This window comes from Pygocentrus nattereri, chromosome 3 (genome assembly GCF_015220715.1).
Source record: "Pygocentrus nattereri isolate fPygNat1 chromosome 3, fPygNat1.pri, whole genome shotgun sequence".
Taxonomy (NCBI): Eukaryota; Metazoa; Chordata; class Actinopteri; order Characiformes; family Serrasalmidae; genus Pygocentrus; species Pygocentrus nattereri.
The window spans coordinates 13723337-13736437 of NC_051213.1; the positions used below are offsets into that span (position 1 = coordinate 13723337).

At 40.3% G+C, this 13101-nt stretch overlaps 1 protein-coding gene across 4 annotated transcripts in view; it reads left to right on the forward strand.

The window, feature by feature from the left end:
• Nucleotides 1-11595, forward strand: part of si:dkey-192l18.9 (F-box/LRR-repeat protein 7) — a 42534-nt gene extending 30939 nt beyond the window's left edge. For all 4 annotated transcript variants that reach the window (XM_017704283.2, XM_017704309.2, XM_017704291.2 and 1 more), the window contains 2 exons: nucleotides 4816-5427; nucleotides 9100-11595. In XM_017704283.2, coding sequence (XP_017559772.1) covers nucleotides 4816-5427; nucleotides 9100-9836 — 1349 coding nt within the window. In that variant the 3' untranslated portion in view covers nucleotides 9837-11595. The remainder of the gene's footprint in view (nucleotides 1-4815; nucleotides 5428-9099) is intronic.
• The last annotated feature ends 1506 nt before the right edge of the window (nucleotides 11596-13101 follow it).

Sequence of the window (13101 nt, forward strand, 5' to 3'; positions counted from 1 at the left end):
CCGAACATGTCTGCAAATGCTGGACCCGAGCCAATGCTCCATTATTTATGAAGTGCTAGGATAAACACATGGCTTCTGGGACTAAATGTAAATCTTGAACTCATTCAGCATGTATGGTATGTAAGAAACCCTGTGGCAGATGTAGTCACTTCGTCATGTTGCTCACTAAGGAGCTCCTGTGAGGTGGGGCTGATGTTTACCTGGTTGTTTGGGATGGACACGGTCTCACAATGGTGGAAACCAGCACACTTCCCCAAGGACCAATTGCAGCTGTGTACACAGAGTGCAAAGGTGTTGAATGTGCTGCGTGCTACACGTCCGCTGGGAAACGGCGACGTGGCTGGACCACCCAGGGCTGAGAGTTTGGTCATGGAGGGGCTGGGGCACAGAGTAAGGATCAGGCTAAGCCCTCTCTTCTCCCCGCTTTCAATCCTCTGGCTTTTCCCTGGATTTCTCTTTCATACTGAAACGGATTGAGTCCTGGAGCAATTCATGCGGTGGTCCTTTTCTGTGTGTGGTATATTAAGTTCGGTCCACTTAGGTCAGTGCAGTTAAACAGTAGCAGAATAGTAATTGACATTCCTCTCTACAATACCAGCTTTGCATTAGTAGTTTGACCCTAACTGTTACACAATGGAGATTTACTGTAGGCCAGTAAGCGGTTATGCCATCGAAAGAGGTCATTTTTCAATTTATGGACATTGTAATTATTCAGCCCTTATGAAAACTTCAGGCCTTCTTAGAAAAGGATCTTGTTGAACAGAAATGGGCAGACAGCTATGGAACAACACAATGTATGTGCCACTGGCATACGATTAAGAGATTGGAATAACAATCTGGATGTATGAAGGCATCAGAGGTTTGGTGCTTCTGGCCAAAGTCATCTCTTTGTTTTTCAGGTCCAAAAGAAATAAGGCATAGTGAGCTAACAAATGACACAGACATTTCCATTGTAGCAGTTTGTATTGTCATTGTACAAAAACCAGCCCTTGATTAGCTCAGTCAGAGGAACAAGTTTTTTTTTCTTTTTCTTTTTTTAATAGTTACACACCATCACGTTTGACTCTTTCATTTGGGAAGACAAAAATCTTATTTTCTTGGGCCTGGTCCGAGAACAGACATGCATTTAAATAGAGAGTTCCCAGTGACTGCATATATATATATATATATATATATATATATATATATATATACATACATATATATATATATCCAGGATAATGCAATAAACAATTTCACCAAATAAATATTGTGGTTATATATCACTTTTAAAGGCCACAAAGATCAGAACAAGGTTTTAAAATTATGAGGCAGTAAACCATAAAGCACAAGCAAGCTGTAATAGATTATTCATATTACGTAAAGCTAATTTGTTTTAATTTGTCTCAAACTGCTCTCCAGATAGTACTGAGGGGATTACCAGTTTGTCAGTGCGTCTGAGAGATGGTTGCATTTTTATGTGGCTGTCTGCTGTCTGCTGTCCTAGTGAAGAAGTTTTGCTCCATGGGGAATGTATCTGTGTATGTCATCATGACCTGGCCACCAGTCATCATGGTCTCAGGTCACGTCTGGAATACAAATCTACATGACATTGTGCACACATACACACTAACGCACACATGCACACACCCTACTGACAGAGATATACAAGGCAGAGGCATTGAAGGATTTGTGTGTCATTTATGCTCTAACATGCAAGGAGAAGAACTGTCTGTCTGTGTTCATGCATAAATCTACATGACAGCCACTCAGACAGCCTCTGTCTCTATCTGCAGTCAGCCTAGTCCTCTGGGAATCAGGAGCAAAAAAAGGGATTCTAAGTGTTCTCTGACCTGTGGCTAAACAATCACTTATGAATTGAGCCCGTCATGATTACTCCATTGACCTTTATTGGGAGAATTAAAAAATTGAATTAAAATGTACCTTCTTAATGAATCTGCAATGATTAGCGGTCACTTTGCATGAGGTTAATACATGGTTTTCGTCCTCTTACAGAAAGTATGAGCCTAATGGACCCAGTTGTGTTCATTTTGCCACGTAGTGGTTTTAATATTTTCTTTAATAAACTGTTTTCAATGGCTTTCTAGTAGTTTTATTATTCAATTAAAACCAGAAGATTACCTAATTACTAATAAAATAGATTGATAAGAGTTATAAAATAGTAGTAATATTTTGTGTTTAAAAATATATTGACACACAAAGGCTAGAGCTGAACAAGTAATCATTTTTATATAGAAAATCTAGTTTTATAGAGTGCACTTTTCAAAACACAAGTTTTAGATTTAATCTGATAATAATGCAGAGCTTGTGAACTGGCAGTCTGGCACATTATATTCAGCATTTAAGCCTCAAGAATTAAAAAAAATAAACAGATGTGCTAGTGGTCTTGGATTTTATTTTTATAGACAATATTATCATTTGAATCATAATTGGAATGCTAGTTGGAATAAATGCAATTAATTGTTTTCAAATAAATCTGTCAGCCCTAACAGTGGGCCAAGTATTTTTTGCTATTTAATTTTTATGTTCAACATGTATTAAGCCTGTTCTAATAGCTTTTTAACATGTGTTTTCTTCAAGATGGTGCTGAGTACTTTTTAGTAGGTATTTCTCTGGTCAAACAAAGGCTTTAGTCATTATTAGGAGAGGTTGATAAGCATAGTGGATAAGTCAGTCTCCTCATAGAAGAGCAGGGTTCAGTTTCCCCATCCAGGCAGATGACAGTCAAAGCTCATTGCTTGGGCAAGGCTCCTAATGTTTCATTCACCTGCCATTGTAAATTACCCAGGATAAAATAAAATGTTAAAATATAAACAGATAAAGCTTGTTTTCAATATTATCTACTTCACAAATGAAAGCATTTGCTAAATATGTAGTAAATATAAGTCTGAAGTTGCTTTGTCTGCTCAGATGAATTCTTGCCTTTGAAGATGGGTTCTTTGATGAGGAAATGCACACAAATATGCTTAAGATGAAAGGACACTTGATCAGCACAGGATGCTAGGTCTAATACTGAGTCACTTTATGCACAATTCTGGTTTGCTTCAAAAAAGACTAAGCAAAGTCAAAGGTTACAAATCTGCATATATCACAGTATCACAAATATTTAAATAACACAATAAAATTATTTTGTGGCTCAAGTGCCATATTGTGGGGTCTTCAGTGACTATTCCCTCCCCTGTTATGAACGTACCTACAGTAAGACTAATGATCAGACAAGTTAAAAGTGATGTAAGCTTTAAAAATGTTTTCAAGAAGTCATAGTGGAACATGTATGATGCTTGTAAGGCATACAAAGTAGTCAACTGAGAGTGCTTTATTAAAATGAATGAAAATCTGACCCTATTTCATCCACAGAGAAAAGGTACATAGTGTGCAACAGAATGAATGTTTCCTTTATGCAATCCTATGATCAGAATATGGCAGGCGAGCAGGGAATTTGATGGGCCATTGGGCTTGGTGTTAGGGATGCTTTACTAATTCTTCCAGGCTGACACATCATGACAGTGGGAGTCAAGTAACCCAGGTGCACTAATAAAGACATTTCCTGTGCAAAAAAAAAAAAAAACATCGCACATAAACCCTCGTTTCCTCACCAGGATCATCTCCCAAAACTTTGCAAATAGGGCCATTCATTGTGAGCTTGTGAAGTCATTGTCCATGCATCTACAAAACATACTCTGGAAATCTTTTTTTCCCCCCATCGCAGTACTCATTGTGCTCATTTTTTGTGTGGAAGGCCTGACAATACAGTGAATTAGAGGGGAATGTAAAACAGGAATGGTTTGAGAGGAAGTCTCTTTCCAACTTAGGATATCACCTGAAACTGGCGAAGAGTTTAACAGTCAAAATACTGCACATATAATGACCATGACTGTCCCTTAACTGTAGATACAAGATCTATATCTGAAGTTAAGGAATGACATTAATTTAACTTTTTATTTGCTGCAAATTATTTAATCCCCATGTATAATGATGTATAATTGCCTTATGTGAAGCCAATGGGAGGGCCTCCTACGTGCCTTTGATAAGATCACTGAGGGTTTGAGGGCCAGGTTCGAAAGGCCTCTCAGAATCAAATAAAAAGCTCTACGCATGCAGGACAAGAGTACACATCTCACGCCAGCAGTGATGATGAGATCCAGCTATGCACTCTCACGCTGTCTGCTGTCTACGCTTTCTCACCGCAATCAGCCAAACATCTGCAGACAGCAAAAGCTTCAGTGTTTATAATGACCAATCACAAAACACCAACCATGGCAGCTGTTCGTATGAAGTCTAGCCTTTGAACACAGATACTCTGATGAGAAAGTGCACACAAATATACTCAAGATAAAAGTCACACTTGATCAGCACAGAATTGCATCAACAAGTGCTACGGACCGGCCTTTACAGAACAAGGAACATCAAATCATAGAACAGGCCGAGTTAATGCCATCTGTGTTGAAAGCATTCGTACAGCAAGCTGATATCTTTAGGATTTGATAGCTTTTGTGTGTTTGTGTGGTAAACCAGGTTGAAACTATTACACATTATAAGTTAATCAGGCACTGTAAAAGAAATAGTTTATATTGCGCTAGTATACATGAGGATGCACTGATGAAAGCCTAAGAAGTGTGATTACTTCTCTCTCTACACATAATGATCAGTTAATAGATGGGATTAGTTAGCAGATAAATAAGGTATTAGGTGTGATCTGTTACACACAATAATTTAAATAAGCCAATCAGGTTTAAGTATTAGAAAGCATCAGGATGTGTTGATCAAAGCTGTAGTAGTAATAAATGGCGTAACTTGTCGTTTTCTCTCTAACAGACTCGGACCTCAGTATGCGGACACTTAGCACCCCCAGCCCTGCTCTCATCCTCATCCCAAGTCCTTCCCCACTCTCTCCCCAAACTGTCCCAAATGGCCATGAGTCTCCATCCCCGTCCCCCACCATTCCAGGGGAAACTGTGGCTTTGGTGCATGCCCCTCCCGGAACACAGGGCTGCAAACGCTCCTCCAAGACGCACCACACTGTGCTCATTGACTTCCTCCCAGACCCTGTTCTCCTGCAGGTCTTTGCCCACCTGTCAACTCCGCAGCTGTGCCGCTGTGCTCGAGTGTGCCGCCGCTGGTACAACCTAGCCTGGGATCCACGCCTCTGGAGGACCATCCGGCTTACTGGAGAGTCGCTCTATGCTGACCGTGCTCTGAAGATTCTCACCCACCGCCTTTGCCAGGACACCCCCAACGTGTGCCTGACCCTGGAGACCGTGGTGACCAGTGGCTGCCGCAGGCTTTCTGACCGTGGCCTGCACGTGGTGGCTCAGTCTTGCCCAGAGTTGCGGCACCTGGAGGTGGCGGGATGCTATAATGTGTCTAATGAGGCTGTGTTTGATGTGGTGTCCCGTTGTCCCAACCTGGAGCACCTTGATGTCTCAGGTAAGAATAGCAGCTAATCATTCTGGATTATGGGATATTTAAAAGTGAGTGTTCAATGGAAAGAGCCATCAAGAGTTAAAAATCACGGTCAACTTTTGCCATTCGTGGTGGAATAAACTAGATGTTGGTTTTTAGGAGCCATGGACACAAATGACTTATGTTTATAGCACAAACATGTAAAATCTTAGCTTATTAGTTAACTCATAATACGTAAGAATAAATGTGACAATTGCATTAAGAAATCACATTAATAATAGAGTAAAGTAAATTAAAAGCAATAGGATGTGGGGGTATTTGAATATGTATATATCCAGACTTATAGCATTTGTTTACTTGAGTAATTCAAACAAGGTATCAAATAAGTGAATGTTACATCTCCCATGTTTTTTGATTTTAGAAGCATCTCATAGACTTGACTAAAGTGAAAGTTTGGTTCATGGAAATGACCACATGGAATAAGAGTTATGATATAGTGTACTACTGTTTATTCATAAAAATATTTTCCCTTTAGAATTTTTAAAAATGGGACAAAATAGAAACTGGAAACTATTGTTTAAACTGCACTATGTAAGATTTTTTGTTAACATTAAAAGATGTAGAGAAAAATAACATGGTTAAATATAGTGTTGTTGCATTACTGTGAATCTCCATGTAAAGCTTTAAATAATCATTTAAAAGTGAGTGGGGTCAGGTATCAAGTATCATACATCTTTCCATATTAAACTCACACACAAAAATAGTGAAAAAGTAGGTCCAGCTCGATGTTTAGTTCTGAGATGCAAAAGCATCATTATACTGATGAAGATATGATCACAGTAGTAATTTGCTCACATACATCAAAGGTATGCCCTTCACCAAGTTTTAAAGAGTAACTACACCCCACTATTTTCAGCTAACTCCACCCCCAGCTCAACTTAGAAAAATGCTCTAAATGGGAGAAGCACTGCAATGATCAAAGCTTTGGAAGAGGGGTTGTGTGGGAAGCTGGATGGGCTAGGTTGCTGTGTTTTTAGAGCTAGCACACTTTAGCTTCCAGAAAATATGGAAAGTGACAGAATCAAATGGCACGTTTACAACTAAGGGGTCTTACATCTTCAACGAGGGAAGGTGTTCCTGATCAGGCAGTGTGTCTTGAGCCTTAACAGTATGAGCCACTGACTCAAGCCGCCGAATAGTGCCTAAAAATCATTACCGGTGAGCGTCAGAAGCGTCCGGATGGTGTAACACTGAAACTACAGAAAACTGGAAAAAAAGTTTGAGAAAGTCTGAACGGAAGAAAGATTGACAGTCGGTAACAATAACCATTTAACGTTAACCTTTCCTGAACCACTTTCCATAGTTCCAGTGTTTCTTGTCGCTGGTGTCTCTTCAGAGTTGTGAAAGGAAACGTGAATTGGATACAACAGCGGCAGCTTTATGGAGATTTGCAAGAATCCCTCTAAAGAACATCTTTATTACAAACTAAGCTTAGATTAATTGGGTTATTTACAGTTGGTACAGACAGCTGACATGTCGCAGCCTTGTGAAGTGGTGCTGGGGGTATTTATCTCAGCGTGTAAGTGTAGTTATCTCGCTCTAGGCTCCTATGCTTTCATATTTATGAGTGCGGCACGAGTACTTCGTCATCGGGGGCAGTAACGTTGATTGACTGATTTGCATACTGTGACGTGTCTTCGTATTTCAGAAGACACATCATCCACGCCTATAGCAGAGTTGAACCAGAGGGGCACTGCAGAGGCGGTGAAGTTACTCTTTAACCGAGTTCTACTCAGTGTGTATTGTATTGGGGAAGGTTACAAAATTTTCTTACACATGTTGCGTGCAATTACGCATTTCCACCAGAGAGGTCTTCAAATTCCCAAAACAAACACAGAGTGGCTTAAAAATGGGAAGAAATAGACTTGGCTGTCAATATGCTTTTTAGTGGGCCAGGTATAGCCTTTGTGTGGGGAATACTGAAAGAACACTAAAAGATTTAATTAGTGCACTGTAAAAGTGATAGTTTTCCTACAGTATGGGCATTTCCATGTTGTGCACCAACATACTCTACAAACACAGGGTAGTCAACACACACAAAGTACTAACAATTGATTACTCTTGAGCATAATCTGTATTTTATATTGTGGAATAGCTGCCATCATACATCATCCTGCCATGTAAGTTTGTGGATTTGCTGGGAGAGTAATTCATAGTAGTGCTTTTCTGGGAAAGCTGGGAAAAGCATTACAGAATGGGGGGATTACTGCCAGTCCTACAGTTCCCCCTGGGGGATGGAGAGGTCTGCCTTGTTCTCAGAGTCAGAACCTCAAGGAAAGTGGAAGGGCCAATCTGCTGCTTTCATTAATGGACTGACACACTTGAGAAGTCTTTGGTGGGCAAAGTTAATGTTGGACCATTCAGAAAAGGAAGTAAATCCTTTGTCATAAATGGCCTTTATTTGTTATGGTTGTACGTGCTGAGATGGAGTGAAAAAAGGCATATCACTTCACATGAGAGGAAAGCAGACACTGAAATGTTTCCTTTGATATCAAATTTTGCTCTGCACTTCTTTTTATTTTGCTTTGACTTTTCTCCAGTGTATTTATGTTTTTCAAAAGCAGAGGTTAAACATGAGCCAAGATGTTGGAGCTTTAAAAGACACATAACCTTTTCCTTTGGCGAGAGTTTTATTAGTGGCAAGGCTCCATCCCACCAATCTGATCCTTTGGCACAATAGGAGGAACAGGAAGCACATCGGATGCCCTGGACATATTGAGCTTTTGGTCTGTAGATTTTGAAACAGCAGAAAATCGTTTAAATCCCTGAAAAATAATCTGAAGTGTGACCTCAACAAAGAACAGCTAAAATCTTTTAACACTCTTAGGATACAGTAGCAACCTTAAACAGAGCCTCATGCTCATATAAATATACACTTTTTGTTATCTATGTGCAAAATGTATCATCAAGAAAAAAGCAGCAGTGTTAACTTAAATGGCCAGGGCCCACAGGCATAAAGCTTTATCACACACTTCTATGACCTAAGAATTGCTTGGCCAGTTTGCATTGAAGTCCCTGTAGTTACTGAATAATACGCCTTAGTATGAAATAAGCCTGGGATTTTAAGGGATTAAATTAGTGATGTCCACTCTTATCTGCAAAGCGCCGCTGAGGCTGCAGGTTTTCATTCCAACAAAGTAGGAGCTCACTTGATCAAATGTTTGAAGACTAGGATGAACTGATTAAACAAGTGGAGATGGTGTGCTCCAACTTGTTTGGAGTGAAAACCTGCAGCCACACTGGCCCTCTCAGATAAGATGGACACCCCTGAGTTAAGCCTTTAAATTCCCAGCTTTGGTACATATTAAGGCTTATTATTCTGTAACTACATGGAAAGATAATGCAAACTAAGTTTAATTTTAAGTTATAGGAGTGAGGAATGCAAGCCTGCATTTACCAGTGGCTCCTGGCTATTATAGAGGTTAAAGGGCCTTATTTTTCTTTTCTTTTTGTTTTTACCTTTTATTATTCCATAAGTGCACTAATGACTTTTTTTTTTGTTTTACATACCAAAATCCACTTTCCAACCTCTTTTTTATTCCATAGAACTAAATAAGCTGTTTTTTATTATTGTACCTTTAAGACTAATATGTGTAAATGACCTCTGTGCCTTGTAACTGTTTTCTTGTCTTCCAGGCTGCCCCAAAGTGACCTGCATTAGCCTGACCCAGGAGACCTCAGTGCAGCTCTCTCCGATCCATGGCCAGCAGATCGGCCTTCGCTACCTGGACATGAGTGACTGCGTCTCTCTGGAGGACGAGGGTCTGCGTGCCATCGCATCACACTGCCCCCGCCTCACGCACCTGTATCTGCGGCGCTGCAGCCGTCTGACAGATGAAGCCCTGCGTCAGCTGGCCTTGCACTGCCCCGCCCTGCGCGAGCTCAGCCTCAGTGACTGCCGGCTGATGGGTGACTTCGGCTTACGTGAGGTGGCGCGCCTGGAGGGCCGTCTGCGCTATCTGAGCGTGGCCCACTGCACGCGCATTACTGACGTTGGCCTGCGTTATGTGGCCCGCTACTGCCCCAGGCTCCGCTACTTGAATGCGCGGGGCTGTGAGGGGCTTACAGACCAGGGCTTGGGCCACCTGGCCCGCAGCTGCCCCAGACTGCGTTCGCTAGACGTGGGCCGCTGCCCACTGGTGTCGGACATGGGGCTGGAGGTTTTGGCACACTGCTGCCTGGGGCTCCGGAGGCTCAGTCTGAGAGGCTGTGAAAGCATAACTGGGAGAGGGCTGAGGGCACTAGCTTCAGGTTGCCCTGAACTGCAGATGCTTAATGTACAGGAGTGTGAGGTGCCCCCAGAAGCACTGCGACTGGTCCGACGCCACTGCAGACGCTGTGTGATTGAACACACCATCCCGGCCTTTTACTGAGCGCAGGGCAGCGAACTGTTCTGTTCTGACAAGCGGATAATTTCACTTAGCCGCAGCTTTATGGTCAGTTGCTGTGGAATTTATATGATGTATAAAGCACTATTAGAGCTGGATTAGTTTCACCTGGGAAGATGCTATAATTCAAAAGAGAATTCCAGATTTCAAACGTTCTCTATAATTCAATCATAGCAATGTAAACCAAATCATTCAGAGTGGTCTGATGTGAAGTGGTACATTGTAGAGACACTAATTTCTACAACAAAATATAGCCATTTTATTCAGTTTTGGAAAGAATGAGCAGTGAATGTAAGTCTTCATTTTATATGTCATGCTGATGATGATAAAATAGTGCTAAATCTGAAAAAAAACGAGATTATTTACTTTACAGCAACGCATATAAACCTCTCTGTCATGAAAGTTTTTTTTTTTTTAAAGTTTGTGTCAGACACAAATCCGATCTCCAAACTATTGTCAATCTATGACTCAGACATCCGGCAGTGTATTTGTAACCACTTTCTGCAATGTGGATTTTAGAGGCATTAAACTCTTAAGACATCTGGTTCGTATCACAACCACTGAACGACTCTGACTCTGTAAGTTCCATAGAAACAGAGCATTTCACATAATACCACTCTGAGTGACTCTGTTTACAACCATTTTATTATGCAGAATTTTTGAAAAACTTTTATTTCAGTCTAGTACAAATCTGGATAAAATCTGGATTTTTTACAAGTCTGTCTATTTGTGATTTATTCTTTCTGACTAGCTGAACCCAAACTCATTAGTAATAGTAGGCTTGTTTCAATCCACACTAATGGCTATGCGTCATGTGTCATCTTATTATTTTTAAATATTTTAAATATATTTAAGCACCTGTCATGTAATGCTGACATGTAGGTCCAGGTATGACATTTCAGTCTGGGTCATCTGTACTAATTTGATTTCTCATCTTGTACAAACTGGTCAGTCAAATCAACTTAATCAACAAAAATTAAAGTACTAAACTTTCTCTGATAGAATTAATCCTGCTCAAATAGATCTTAAGATTACTTCGCGTGCAATATGTGCCTCTGTTAGTAGTTATGCAGTCCTTGCCAATATGTGCGTAAAAGTATTTATCAGACAAAAGGGTTTCATTACTATATAAGCTGTATTCTAACAAAAGTCTAATAATATGTCTGTCTAGGACAGAAGATGGTGTATCTCCATAATTTTTTAATTAAAATACTGAACTGACTCATGCTGAATCTGCAGCATTACCACTGTCCAGAGTTACGTCTTTGCCTTTTTTAATCCACATTTTAAGGTGCTGGTTCTCAACCCTGGCCCCAGAGTCCCTCTCCCCTGCATAATTCACTGTCTGCCTGCTTTAACACATATTTGAAATAGCTGAATCAGGTGTGTTGGAACAGAGGGAATGCCAACAGGTGTAGCATAGGAAGACTCTTAGAGCAGGGTTGAGAAACACTGCTTTAAGAGTATTTGAGAGCATGCCTGATATTTTGTCCTTCTAGTGCCTGTATAATAATAATAATGTGTTTTATTTGGGTACTTGCACTTTAAAAGTCTTTGACAGTTCATGACAATCACTATCATTGTATTGAAAAGTGCCATCTTCATGTAGCTGTATAAACTTAGAAAATAGCCACTAATGATAATGGGAATAGAGAATAAGGGAACAGTTATCTGGGGGTTGGATTGAAGAAATGATACAAAAAAGCATTGCTGCTACAAATAAAGGGCTACTTATTTAACATCCCTTAAAAGTTTGACTTTTTTCATTTCCAAAGTCCGTATTTAAAGACAATTATAAATATTCCAATTGCTGTACAAACAGCAAGCTCATAAACAAAACATGGGGTTCCCCTTATTTCAGAAAACTCCATCAAAGACTGCAGTGTGTACAGTTTTCTGCTCCTCCCTCACGCCACAACTGCAACCTTCACTGCATTCCTCTGGCCAGAGGTACGGTTCTCAAGCAACATGATACAATCTAACAGTTTGAACCAACTGTGTTTCGTATCTCTAACTCAGAGCACGCACTCCCTCCAAACCAGAGAATAAAACAATAGTGCTTCATTGCCAGGTTCTTGCAGATCAACTGCTAGAGAATCTCTGGCTCTGAGCCCGATTTTGGGCTCTGTCTTCACTGCTGCCCTCTGTTGGTCTCAAACTGCTCCTGCCTAGATGGACTCTCAAGACAGGAAGAACTGATTGGAGCCATATGGATTTTGGAGACATAACATTTAGAATAAATTTGGATCATTGGTGATGGAAAACCTCATCGTGTCAGAAAATGAAAGGCAGGAACATGCAGAATAAGACAAACTTTTTTTTTCATTTCATGTGTCCTTGAGGACATACATATTGAGATGGACAAAATAACAGAAACATCACACAAAAGGGGCATGGTATTTGGCAGAATGACGAATTGCAGCAACATGTCATCACCACTGAACACTTAGCAGATCGGCCTCCTCTTTTGAGAAAAAACAAGCTGAGAGAGGCCAAGTATATACACAGTTTTATCATTAAAATAACACGTTAATTCTTTATTTGTGGCCAAACGTTGACATTACTTTCAGTCAAAAATTTATATTTCATTTATATTCCGTGTGTAGCAGATGAACATGAGTTCCAATTTTTTAATTTTAACCATAAAACCATGTTACTGTACTTACAGTGGTATACAGTAGGTGAAGACTACCTGATAAGCCAAGCACAACTAATAAATAAGCCACATCACTGCATATCACTGAATAAAACAACTGGGTTGTGATATTACTTGGTTTAAATCTTTCTAGAACTGGGTTTTCCAGGATTTGGCCGTGATTGGTGCACAGCCCAATTTTGTCCATATGTTTGTCAGTTTTTATAGGCAAAAGCATATTTGAAAGTAAGTTTATTTGAGATAAGATGGTTTGTAATAAGTGTTTGACATTAAGAGCAGTTTGCACAGTGCTAACTGGTGGAGAATAAACTTTCATTACTTGTTAGCTACTTTAGCCTCACAGCTTCAGTGCAAAACTACACACACACACACACACACACACACACACACACACACACACACACACACTCACACACACACACACACACACACACACTTTCTGAGCCGCTTATCCTCATGGGTCATGGGGAGTGCAAAACTAAAGAAGCAGAAATCACTCCAGATATCACCCAAGTCTAGGCTAATTAGTACAGAGTAGTATTTTGGAGTAAGAGGTTTAGCCAGTTAGCCAAACCTTCAGCCAGTGTGTCCAGT